We start from the raw sequence: 13,488 nt of genomic DNA on the forward strand, positions 1-13,488 counted from the left end.
AAATGTTCTTTAATGCCATGTCAAAGAATAAATAAATTTAGTTCTATTTCCACAATATGTGAAGTCATATAAATCAATCATAACTTAAGAAATGACTACTAAGTATTGAGGGGCAGAGTTCCAAGATCACTAACACCAACCTTTAAAGAGGACAAAGGGGACACAGAAGAGGTGGACTCAGAACTAATTCCCAGAGAACTTCCTTAGGTAGTTCTCCCCTATTTTTATTTTTTAATTTTTAAGAAATCTATATTTGTTAATAATAGTATTCTAAACTAATTTGGTTTCTTCCTTTGTTTTTGTAAATTATGATAAGATTTGAAATATGTAGTTTTAACCAAGGCAAATATAGACAAATCATGAAATTGTCTGAGTTTCTGACAAACATAAAATCACATTATTAGGAAACCTGGGGCATTACCCTTGAAGACACAGTATCAGTTACAACTGTAAAACAGAAACAACAATAACATAACTATAGGGTCACAGGGGGATGATGAAAAAAAATCTGGCTCAATTTCCTGTCTTAGGCAACTAACATTTTGACAAGGCAGAAGTGGTCTTACTGGGAAGAAAAACAAAGAAGAAAAAAAGACCAGTCTAGGACAAAATATTGAAAAAAAAAGTACAGCATTCTTCAAAATTCACAGCTATTTATATCCAGAAAGTGTTACTGAAGCCCAGAATGTTGTTGTCCTGCAAAGGCAATGAAATCATTCCATAAAATAAAAGCTACTGCATCTGTGTTTAGATGTTATTAAAGTCCCCTTCCCCTGGAATAAAATGGTTCCGAGGGATAGAAATCAACATCATTTATCTTTCTATGCTGTAGGAATAGTGATGTGTTCAAAACGTCGTAACCCTGCTTATAGTGGTTCTCATTTCTGCTTTTCAGTCCTAAGATCAGCATTAGGTTTTGTTAGTGTGTGTTAGGATAGCAATTACTTTCAGATTCATTTAGTAGAATTATTTCTATAATAAAGGTAGTATAATAATTATTACATATTCATTGAACTTTGCAATATGTTTTGAAGTGTTATTTCCTTACCAGATTGTACCAGGCACTAACAATATATTTCTCCTCCATTTCTCTTTGACTCTTTGTTTTCTCATATTCTTTCTAAAAAATAAGCACATGTAAACATGTAAAGATGAAAAACAATATTAATAAAATGTAATTAGTTAGCTAAATTCATGGACACAATTGTATACACCAAGGCTCCTAGAAAAAAAAGAATCAAAAATCGAATACCTTATTGTTATTGTATAGTATAGCAAACTACCTACCTCTAAAGAATGGAACAGTCGGTCCCGTTCCTGGAGCTGATTTTTAAGAGCCTGTATTTCTGGTGCTGCTCCTTGATTCTGCTTAGGATCTAAAGTACGGATAACCTGCAAAAAAGAATAAGAAAAAAATTTGAAGTTTCAAACTTGCAAGAATGTAACATCTAAGGAAGCAGTTATATAAAAGAAAAAATCAAGGACAAACCTTGTGAGAATCATAAAGCTATCTTACAAGGATACTTTAAAATTTGAATGTATGAAATACTATTCAATTGTAGCTTTCAATTATATAAAACTTTTATCTATGTAAAGAATCAATTTTAAGAAGTAATTCTGGCTTAAAATTAATAAAGAATACTACAACACACATTACTGACAGCTGTGTTCCCTTTCCCTTTCTTCTAAAGTGGCTTAGCTACCCTCTGTCTCTGAGAGAGCTGATCCTGATGGTTGTCACTGTGACCCGATCTCCTACTCTGCCAGTGGCTTGGTTTAGGCATGGGCATGTGATGCACTTCTAGCTGGCCTACTAGCAGTCTTCTGGGGAAGGTCTTTTTGCTTTTTGGCCCAATACTTTTACTATCAAAACTGATCAAACCTAGGGAGAACTTGGGGCGCCTGGGTGGCTCAGTCGGTTGAGCGTCCGACTTCGGCATGATCTCGCGGTCTGGGAGTTCGAGCCCCGCGTTGGGCTCTGTGCTGACCGCTCAGAGCCTGGAGCCTGTTTCAGATTCTGTGTCTCCCTCTCTCTCTGCCCCTCCCCTGTTCATGCTCTGTCTCTCTCTGTCTCAAAAATAAATAAATGTTAAAAAAAAAAAAAAAAAAACCTAGGGAAAACTTGAAAGAGAGGAACAATAAAAACCCATTTCCTTTAACCCTAATTCGCCAACTGCTGCACTGCCACATTTTGACACAGACAACTTGCTTGTTTGGGAGCTCCCCCCGCATCACCTTTTTTTAAATGTTTATTTATGAGAGAGAGGGAGAGAGAAAGAGAGAGAGAGAGAGAAAGAGAGAGAGAGAGAGAGAGAGAGAGAGAGAGAGAGAGAGAGAGAAAGAGGATCCAGAGCAGGTTCTGTGCTGCAAGCAGAAAGCCCAATGTGGGGCTTGAACCCATGAATTGTGAGATCATGACCTGAGCCAAAGTCAGATGCTTAACCAAATGAGCCACCCTGGCACCCCTGGGAGCCTATTTTAAAGTAATCAGCATGGGGCGCCCAGGTGGCTCAGTCAGTTGAACATCCAACTTTGGCTCAGGTCATGACCTCACAATTCATGGGTTCAAGCCATGTGTCAACCCCTGTGTCAGCTCTGTGCCGAGTATTGATCCTGCTTAAGATTCTCTGTCTCTAAAATAAAATAAAATAAAAAAAACAGAATAAAATAATCTGCAGACCTCATGACATGTAACCCTTTAATACTTCTTAGACTAAGGATATTCTCTTACATAATCACAAGATCATCATCATCTGCAAGAAAATGAACAATTCTAGAAGTCATCACTATGGGTTCCAAATCCATATTTCCACAAGTGTCTCCAAAATGTCTTTTATAACTGCTCCTTCCACCACCAATATAGGACTCAAAGATTAACGCATTACATTTGGTACTTAGATCCCTTTGGGCTCTTTTAAATTAGAACAGCCTCTTGTCCTCCCCCATACTCAAATGCCTATTTTTGTTTTTTGTAACATTAACTTTTATCCCCAGTTCTTGATTTATCTGATGATTTCCTGAAGGTGTTATTTAATTTGTTCCAATAAACTCATTTCCCCTGGGAACTGAGTTAGGTTTAATAGGTTGCTTAGCTTCAAGTTAAATATTATGACAATGATACTCCATCAGGAGGCATAAGATGTTGGCTGTCCTACCATTAGTGTAGCTAATTTTGATTACTACTTAAGGAGGTGACTGCCACTTATTTTCTACATAAAGGAACATTTTCCTCTTGGTAATTAATAACTATTCTGTGGGGTGATTTATTTTGATCACTGCTTCTTCCTCATACTTTTTCTTTTCAAAGGTTCTTTTGTTCTTCTGATAGCTCTCGGCATGAGAAGTCACTGTATATGCACTAAACTGGATGACCAGTGAAACATGATTAGAAAGTGGAGGGGCACCTGGGTGGCTCAGTCGGTTGAACGTCCAACTTTGGCTCGGGTCATGATCTTGTGGTTCGTGGGTTCAGGCCCCACAATGAGCTCGCTGCTGTCAGCATAGAGCCGCTTCGGATCTTCTGTCTCTCTCTCTCTCTGCCCTTCCCCCACTCACTCTTTCTTGTTCTCTCAAAAATAAAATATTTATGGGGCCCCTGGGTGGCTCAGTCGGTTAAGCGTCCAACTGTGGCTCAGGTCATGATCTTGTGGTTCTTGAGTTCGAGCTCCACATCAGGCTCTGTGCTGACAGCTCAGAGCCTAGAGCCTGGAGCCTGCTTGGAATTCTGTGTCTCCCTGTCTCTCTCTGCCCCTCCACCAGTCACACTCTATCTCTCTCTCAAAAATAAACAGTAAGAAAATAAAGAAAGAATAAACACTTAAAAAAAAAGAAGAAGAAAGTGGAGTGAGATGCCCAGAAACTCATACTTACACTTTTGGCTTTCTCTAAGTATTTTTTATATCGTTCTTCCATTTGTTTCATTTCCTCTTCTTTCTTTCGTAAAGCTTCTTGCAGTTCTTCAATTTTTAAGGCTACAGATGGGGGGGGGGCAGGATTAGTGTTTAATGGGCACAAGGTTTCAGTTTGGGAGGATGAAAAAGTTCTGGAAATATTGGTTGCACAACAATGTGAATGTACTTAATGTCACTGAACTATATAATTAAGAAAAGTTAAATTGGTCATTTTTTTTTATGTGATGTAGATTTTACCACAGTGGGGAAAAAAGTCTGTGTCCTGCTCCACACAAAAGAATTAATAGGCTACCTACATGCGTAAATATCAAAAGCAGTCAAAATCTGGCTGACTTACATGCAACTTTACTATGAAAATAGCTAATTTCACAAAATATTCATTAGCATCCATAGTTAAGGAAAAACTCAAAAGTATAATCAGAAATAATCTGAAGATGATTATATACTCTGTAAATAAGACAAATTTTTTAATTGCTAGGATATGTAACAGGACCTATTTCTGAAAGAATTTTATATAAACTTATTACTAGGGTAATGCCTGGCTAATGAATTTAAAACTATGCTAATTGGTAATATGTCAACTATACTTCAATTAAAAACAACTATGCTAATTAGGAAAAACTCACAGCTGTTATTAAATCGTGGCTCAAGATCTTCAATAATGGCTCTCTTCTTCTGCAATTCATTATTGGCTTCATGCAGCTTCTCCCTGCAACAAAATATATAACACATTGTCACCTACTACTGGTTCGTGTTTTTCTCCACTTGAAAGATTTAAGTTCTTTATTCTTGGGATACACTTGCATAGCATACAAGTGCTATGAAACAAAAAAGGATAAAAAGCATAATCCAACATGAATTAAAACACACACACAAAATAGGCAAAAAAAATAGAGACAAAAATCTCAGACTTTGAAAGTTATCATTTCTTTCACAGAAACATGCACAAGAAGGTACAAAGAATTTAGTGATCTTCATCTTCTAGGAGTACGTATATTATAAAAATTAATTTAAAACTTTACAGAGGTTTTACAGTGCAAAATCTTATTCTAAAAAGTAAAGTTCTAAAAATAAAAATTAACAGAAAGAACACAATCCTCCAATAAAAAAGAATTAATGATACATGCACCCACCAGGACAGATTCCACAGAATAATGGTGACCATAGTAAGTCAGATACAAAGGGTAGTGCTGTAGGATCCTTTTTTTTAATGTTTATTTTTGAGAGAGAGAGAGACAGACAGAGAGCCGGAGAGGGGCAGAGAGAGAGGGAGACACAGAATCTGAAGCAGACTCCAGGCTCTGAGCTGTCAGCACAGAGCCCGAAGCAGGGCTCAAATTTGTGAACCACAGGATCATAACCTGAGCCAAAGTTGGATGCTTAACCAACTGAGCCACCCAGGAGCCCCTGTAGGATTCCTTTTACATGAAGTTCAGAAAGTGTCAAAACTAATGAAAGGTGATAAGAGAGCAGCATAGTGGCTAGTTTGCGGATGGAATCAATTAGACGGGAAAACGAAGAGTCCGGGGAGTTGCTGGAAGTATTCTACATGTTGATTTGGGTTACCTTTATATTGTAGGAAAACATTCATCAAGTTCTAGACTTAGGAACTTAGAACTTGTGTACTTCATGTAAGTTATATTCCAAAACAAAAGTAAAAAGTGAACAGAAAGTTTCTTCCTGGTAGTTATATAATATGCATAATTCTGGCACTTTATGAGAGGGGAAAAAAGGCTGCACAAATTGGAAAACACAGGGAAAAAAAGCTAAGAAGAAAACAGCACTATGTTAAGTCTATTCCTGTTTTTTCCTACGTATAATACTTCAATAAATTAGTATCTTTTAAACAAATTCTTTGAGAATGTGATATATCTAGATAAATAATAAATATATAGTTTAAAGAATAAGAAAATTTAACCTAGTAAAGAAACAGGTTATGAGACAAATTATCACAGAACCTTAGGGAACCCAAGCCCAGAATTTTCACCTTTCTCCCGATTTTTGTGTAAGACTTTGTGTGCATTCCTGAACAATATACTGCTGAATTTTGCCCGATTTTACTTTATACATTATACTGTATGTATTGCTCTTCTGACTTCCATCTTTAACACTGTGCTCTCAAGATTCATGTATGTTGGTGTGTTGGCCCTAAGTTACATATTTTACCACATTGTTTGAATATACTTCATTCTATCATTTTACAATTGGTGGCATTTGTATTGTTTCTACTTTTCTATGATTACAACGTACTTTCTTACGTTCTTCTACATGTTTCCTGATAGATGGTAACAGCATTTCTAGGAATCTAGGGCTTATACAGGGAGCAGAACTGATGGGTCACAGGATAGGTGCATGTTCAGTTTACTAAGTAAATCAATGTATAGTCCTACCATCAGTGGATTAGAACTACCATTACCCAACAGCTTTGGCAATTCTTAGTATGTCGGACTTTTAAATTTTACCAACTTGGTATGTGTAAATCAGCCTCCATTGCAAATGTGCATGAGAATGACCATTTGAAATGTCTATGGACCCTGTTGTGGAATGAACTGTATCTCCCAAAAAAGATATAGTGAAGTCTTAACTCCCAGTACCTGTGAATGTAACATCATTTGAAAATACCATCTTTGCAGATATAATTAGTTAAGATGAGGTCATAATGAATCAGGGTGGGCCCTAAATCCAATGACTGATGTCCTTATTAGAAGGCCATGTGAAGATAAAACAGACAGAGAGAAGAACGCCATGTGAAGACGGAGATAGAATGATATGTCTATATGCCAGAGAACACAAAGGACTGCTAGCAGCCATCATGAAGAGGGGTATGGAACAGATTCTCTCTTAGAACCTCCAGAAGGAATCACTTCCTTGATTTTAGACTTCTAGTCTTAAGAATTGGTAGAGGATAAATTTCTGCTTTTTTTAGCCACCCAGGCTGTAGTAATTTGTTGTGGCAGCCACAGGAAACTAACATAGGCCTCATTATCACTAATAAATTCTTTTAGATGAAGATATTTACCATGTAAATGAACACAGAACAATGGTCAGTTTTATGAAACAACAGGTACTCCACTTTTTTTGAAATAAAGAAATGGGAATAAGAAAAGGACAGAATTCAGGCTCTAGGTAACCTCACAAGGGCTAGAAGGTACCATTTTCTGTCTACTAGTACATTAAGAATCTGCCCATTGTTAGACTTGCCAGCAAGTGTCCATTGCTAGGATTATCTCACTTTTCTCATGCTAAAAAAAAAATTGGAGGTGCCTGGGTGGCTCAGATGGTTACACTTCCAATTCTTCATTTCAGCTCAGGTTATGATATCACGGTTTGTGAGTTCAAGCCCCACATCGTGCTCTGCGCTGACAGTGCAGAGCCTGCTTGGGATTCTCTCTCTTCCTCTCTCTCTGTCCCTCCCCTGCTCGCTGGCTCTCTCTCAAAATAAATAAATAAACAAAAAATTTTTGAAAAAATTTATTTCATCTTTAGATTAAAAAGTCATTTTCAGATGTATTTGCAATTGAAGGATATGTTTGCAAATCTGCTACTGATAGCTTTGTACTACTTTAAAACTTTACTTCAAAAGAAAGATTCAGCTGGCTATACTCTAGGGCTGGCAAACTACAGTCTGTGGGCCAAATTCAGCCTGCTGCCTGTTTTAGTATAAAGTTTTATTGGAATAGTCACATCAGTTTATAGTCAGTCTATGGCTGCTTTCAGATTACAGAGCTAAGTGGTTGTGGCACAGACCATGGCTTGCAAAAGCTCTCTGGCCCTTTACAGAAAAAGGTTTCTGCCTCCTGACCTAGACTGTCTAAAACTCCTCACTATAGTTAGTTATAAATACTATCACAAAGATGTAAAACCCAGGAATCTTATTTGAGAAAACAGTTCTAAAGCAGTAATTGCTTTGATTTAAGGACCTTGGGTTGAGATGACCCTTTAGACACTATTAACATGTCTTATAATTTCCCTTATCTTCAGGGGCCACCTGTGCCATGGCCTAGACACTCCGTAACCATCTAACAAAATACTTCTATTTCACTAGAAAATAGGATAATGAGACTCAACAGCTTTTATACTTACAGATGTTCTTCAAGCTTCTTTTTTAGAAGAACTGACTGAAAATGGAAAATAAAGAAGTTTATTTAACATTTTAACTAATAAATTATTTTTTTAAAATAAAGAGTACAGTAGTAACCAACTCTGAATAAATTCTCAGTAAGTTCTCTTGTCAAAGAGCTCAAAACACACAATGTACCTAGGTCTATTTCTTTTTGGTTAGAGAGAGAGCAGCCCCTGATTGATAGCAATTGGTATAAAATACCCAGGAACTGCATATCTGAAATCTCTATAGTCATGAGGGTCAGGAGGAAATGACTAAGAAGACCATTTATATATAGACCTAATATTCTTGGAGTCAACAGGCAGGTAGCTAGAACTCTAGTAACTCTAATAGATTTTTTCCCAGGGCATGTGGCTAAGTCGGTTAAGTATCTGACTTTGGCTAAGGTCATGATCTCATGGTTCATGAGTTCAAGCCCCACATGGGGCTCTCTGTTGTCAGTGTAGAGCCTACTGTGGATCCTCTGTCTCCCTCTTTCTCTTCCTCTTCCTTGCCTGCGTACATGCATTCTCTCTCTTTCAAAAATAAATAAACATTAAAAAAAAAAACAATAACAGATTTTTCCCTAACATATTCTTTATCTACTGTATAATTTCCTTGTATCATGATAGATACTGGGATTAACTTCCATAAATACTGACTCACTCCGAGATTTCTGAATATGCATACAAATAATTTATGTGATGGTATGGGAATGTGAAGGATGGCATATGCACAGAATTTAATGGACTGAAGAACACGGCTTTGGCTGAGTATTTTTTAAAAATTCTCCTAAAAAGCAGATCAGAATTGACCTAAAAACAAAAAATAATGGCATTCTACATAGGACCACTAGGTTTCATTATACTTGTAGGGCACATATTATTAATTAATTCTATCAAACATTCCATTTTGAGATAAATTCAGCCAAACCCAGTTAATAAAACAAACCCAGCTTATAAAACAAACTGTCCAATCAGCCAATAGCAGCAGTGAGGGGCGAAAAAACCTCACATTAAGTTCTTTGATTTTCAGTCACCTTATTTAATAACGATTACTATAATTATTCATTCAAGTCCATTGTAACACAGCTCTGGAATTTATCCAATTCGCTTCTTTGCTCAGTATATTAACTAAAGCAAGATCAGTGGACTATAAGGTCCTCTATCAGTGCTTCCCCCAAATATAAAAAAAAGGGACTAACCTATTAACTTTCAATTATTGCTTGTTCCTTCTTTAGTACAGAGAGTAAAGTGAACATATTTTCTAAATACTTTAACTACAACTTTGCATTTGTGTTTTGACTGGAATTTAGCAAAATTAGTTTTAACTGAGATAATACACAATAATTACCTCATGAATGGTTAATATACTAGACACTGTGTATAGTGTGTACTGTGTACTGTGTATAGACTGTCGCACGCAGTCTCATGTTAATCTCACAATGTGAGCAATGTTAGCCCCATCTTATAGGTGAGGGAGGTAAGACTGGGGAGACATTCAGTGATTCCAAGTGGCAGACCCAAAATTAACACCCAGGTCGGCCAGACTCCAAAGTTTATACATGGTCTTTACTTCCATGTTTTCGATGCTCCAGCACTTCTCCACTAAAGACTGTTACTATTAAAGTAGTGGCAGGAGGCCAGTTACTATTTGCCATAGGAAGATAGCTTCAATGTGATTTATAAAAGGGGGTAGAACAGAAGTGGGATGGTGAAAAAATAAGAGCAGAGGTTTTTTGGTTTGACTTGTTTTCAATATCCTCTTAAATATCTTAAGTGTAAAGGGCATAAACCTATAAGGCAATAATATTGGTATATTCATTTTCCATAAAATTTGCATCACTTAAAAATTTAATACCATCAACTGTGATGGAAGAGAATGTACATAAATCAAAAAGTTGCTCAATATATAGAAATGAATAGGAAGCCATACTTACAATAGCCTTTTGAGCAGAAACCATGCCAAGAGACAGAGAGGACATATTAGTATGAAGCAAACACAGCAGCCAATAGAAGGAACGATTTAGTAATTCATGAATAGAAGTAAAAGCTATGCATTTTTTTTTTCAAAAATGTACAGTTTTCTTTCTTCTATGGTGTCCTCATCCTGTCTTGTTCTCTGGAGTTTTATACAATGTGGCTAGCTCAAATTATCCATATGACTGGATATAACAATGTTTTTCTGCTTCCATGCTAAAAATAAATGACATAAAAATAATAATAAAAATGTGTAAACCATCCTACTCTGACTTAAGGTCACATGAAAGGACTGTGCTTTTGATAACAGAAATAGGCAGGAATTATAATGTTCTCCAGAGAGGACCAGTTCCACTGGGCAGGTTGTCCTACATACTACATACTCTGGAGACGCAATGCCGTAAGGTAGTGAAAGAGAAGATGAAAGCATCAAACATTTGCTGGGGGAAAGAACCACATACTTTCTCCACACCATTTTGAGGCATATCAGAGAAAGTTCCTATTGGAATAGGAACTCTGAGGAAATATCTAAGAATTTAGAGCAAGACATTTAGAATCTGGGCAGTCAAATAAATGGACTAACTTATGCAAATAGTACTTTTAGGGCCAGGATCTCACTTCTGAAATATGTTCTCTTAAAGTGATGGCACAGAGCATATTTAATTAGATTTGATTACCACAGTGATATCTAAATCAGGCTACACAAAATTATTTTTTACAGAATAAATTTCCTCTGTGTCTCTGAGTAAGAGAATCAAGCCTGTACAATGGCTATCGCTATAACACTAAAGTAGAGCTGATACTGATGTTCTGCCACTCTTACTTCCTATGTACCACATGCCCTTCCCCTTTCTACCATAACAAATCAACAAAAAGTCTCCTCAAAGTTTTAGAGACCAAAACAAAGTCTACATTTACCTCAGTTTAAGGGACCCAGTGATTTCACTGAAGAAATCACTTTGGTTCATCTCTAAGAACTTAGCTGGGCTTCCTAATACTTTAATACACTAATGGTGGTTTTGCTTCACCTCTTCCTGGTTTAGTATTCTGGATTAAAAGTATGTTTAATCAAGTATGTTTATGACATTTCAAACTAGTTCTATTTTAATAAGGGAATAAGGTAGGTTGGATGTTGGTTACAATTTTAGGAACTAGGAATCAATCTGGGATCTAAGAAAGACTATCAACACATTAATTAAAGGATAAACTAAAACCACCAATCTTAGAGGATACTGTCAATAGAAGACAGATACATGTTTATGAAACTCCTAAAATTAGGTCAATAATGAGCTTTTCGTATCTAATATTTGGAGGTTTTGAGTAATATACTGATTTAATACCCCTTTTTTGGTTCCTTTTGTTTTTATGCCCTCTTATATTTATAAGGCTGGAAAGAAATGATAGATCTGTAGTTCTGACATTCTCCAAAAAGACTACCAATGGAAGCAACTGTGTAGGTTTATACTCAAAGGCCAGACTTTATAGCAAATTATACCAGCAATAATAAAAAAGAACCAACTGACTGAAGCAAAGATTAAACTATTTTTGAATACTTTGTTGTAATTCTACTGTATACTGCTTATTAAATGTAAAAGATGTGGAAAATTTAATTTATTTGCACTTTCATCAGAGACTGACTATTATGTGCTACAGAAGCACTGTGATAGACAGTGAGCATGAGAAGATGAAAGTCCATCTAGTTCCTGGCTTAATGCATTTACGATATTCTAGTGTGAGCGTGCCATTCAAGCAGGCAAGGCTATGACAGACATGCAGTACTCTGCATAAGAGAATATAAAAAGAAGGTCAGTGAACTTATATTGAGTAGGGCAGTGCTGGGGATAGTAAGAGGGATTCAGAAATCCAGAGGTGGTTATTTCTAGGAATAACACTATTTTTAAAAATATCAATTATACATAAAAATTTCTGGGGCGCCTGGGTGGCTCAGTCGGTTAAGCGTCCGACTTCGGCTCAGGTCATGATTTCACGGTCCGTGGGTTCGAGCCCCGCGTTGGGCTCTGTGCTGACAGCTCAGAGCCTGGAGCCCGTTTCAGATTCTGTGTCTCCCTCTCTCTCTGCCCCTCCCCTGTTCATGCTCTGTCTCTCTCTGTCTCAAAAATAAATAAACGTTAAAAAAAATTAAAAAAAAAAATTTCTATTTGAACATACTAAATTTGTACAGCATTTTTGTTGTTGTTGACCAGAGGGAAAAACCCTGTACTCTGAATAGAGAGGAGTACATTTAAAACACAAAGCCTCAGGGAGCCTGGCTTGCTCAGTCGGAAGAGCATGTGACTCTAGCTCTCAGAGTCATGAGTTTGAGCCCCACGGTGGGTGTAGAGGCAACTTAAATGAATAAATAAAAACTTAAAAAAAAAAAAATCCTAGCTTCTCTACTCTGTAAATCAAACAAACAAAAACCCCACGAAGTGAATTCCTTAGTTAATAACTACAAATAAACTTCTAATTCCCAGCAGAAGGATTCCAAAACAGACAATGAAGTACTGTCTGGTCCTTTTCACAAGGAACATTAGTAAAAGGAAAACACTGGTTTTTTTTTTTTTCTATAACGAATATAATTATAAATTATTTTGACAGAGACCATCAAAAAAAAATAAAAGTTATAGCTTTTCTTAACATTGTGAAACTTTTGGACCATGCTCAGTTCACATTAAAACTTACATCTTCTGCTTTTGAGCCTTGATCCTGTAAAGATTTTTGCAGTTCTTCAACTTGTGACTGTACTTCCAGAAGTCTTTGATTCACCAGCCTAGAAATCAAACATATATTAATTTGTCAAGTTCAGACTTACTTATACCTTCTCCCTTGGTTTTCATATTGGTTAGAGACACAGTATAATTAGCAACACAAAGCTAAGATAGTAGTGCAGCTCACTGTTCAGGTTATTTTTTGTTTTACTTGAAATTAAAAAAAAAAAGTTTATTTTTGAGAAAGAGTGTTTGTGCATAAGTGAGGGAGGGGCAGAGAGAGGGGTACAGAGGATCCAAAGCAGGCTCCACACTGACAGCAGACAGCCTGATGCAGGGCTCAAACTCATGAACCATGAGACTGTGACATGAGCAACAAACTCAGACACTTAATGACTGAGCCACCCAGGTGCCCCTTACTTGAAATTTCTATGATGATTTCAAATATGGTATTTTAGTGGACATATCTTGCCATACCAGTATACTTATGCATATCTAATTATCTGAAATTCACTTCAATACATGTTTATTCACACTATGTGTCATGCACCATGCTCAGCATGGTGTTAAAAGATCCCTGTACTCAAGGAATTTAGTGGGGAAGCAAAATATTAAAATACAAGATAAATACCTCAACATATCACATAGAGGTACAAAAAAGAATAATGATTGCTCAAAGCAGCAAGAATTAAATCTAATTGTATGGGGGAGTTAGGCTTGACTGAACTGAGACTAGAACAATAAATAAAACACTTAAGTGATTAAGGATGGAAAGGGGATTTAAGACA

General features: G+C 36.5%; 1 protein-coding gene across 6 annotated transcripts in view; it reads right to left on the minus strand.

The window, feature by feature from the left end:
* The window catches only part of HOOK3 (hook microtubule tethering protein 3), a 114,636-nt gene that overhangs the window by 11,103 nt on the left and 90,045 nt on the right, over positions 1 to 13,488 (minus strand). For all 6 annotated transcript variants that reach the window (XM_053216499.1, XM_027071592.2, XM_053216500.1 and 3 more), the window contains 6 exons: positions 12,675 to 12,762; positions 7,995 to 8,029; positions 4,538 to 4,620; positions 3,871 to 3,971; positions 1,288 to 1,392; positions 1,049 to 1,120 (listed from right to left, as the gene is read on the minus strand). In XM_053216499.1, the coding sequence (XP_053072474.1) occupies positions 1,049 to 1,120; positions 1,288 to 1,392; positions 3,871 to 3,971; positions 4,538 to 4,620; positions 7,995 to 8,029; positions 12,675 to 12,762 (484 nt within the window). The remainder of the gene's footprint in view (positions 1 to 1,048; positions 1,121 to 1,287; positions 1,393 to 3,870; positions 3,972 to 4,537; positions 4,621 to 7,994; positions 8,030 to 12,674; positions 12,763 to 13,488) is intronic.

Source organism: Acinonyx jubatus, chromosome B1 (assembly GCF_027475565.1).
Source record: "Acinonyx jubatus isolate Ajub_Pintada_27869175 chromosome B1, VMU_Ajub_asm_v1.0, whole genome shotgun sequence".
Lineage (NCBI taxonomy): Eukaryota > Metazoa > Chordata > Mammalia > Carnivora > Felidae > Acinonyx > Acinonyx jubatus.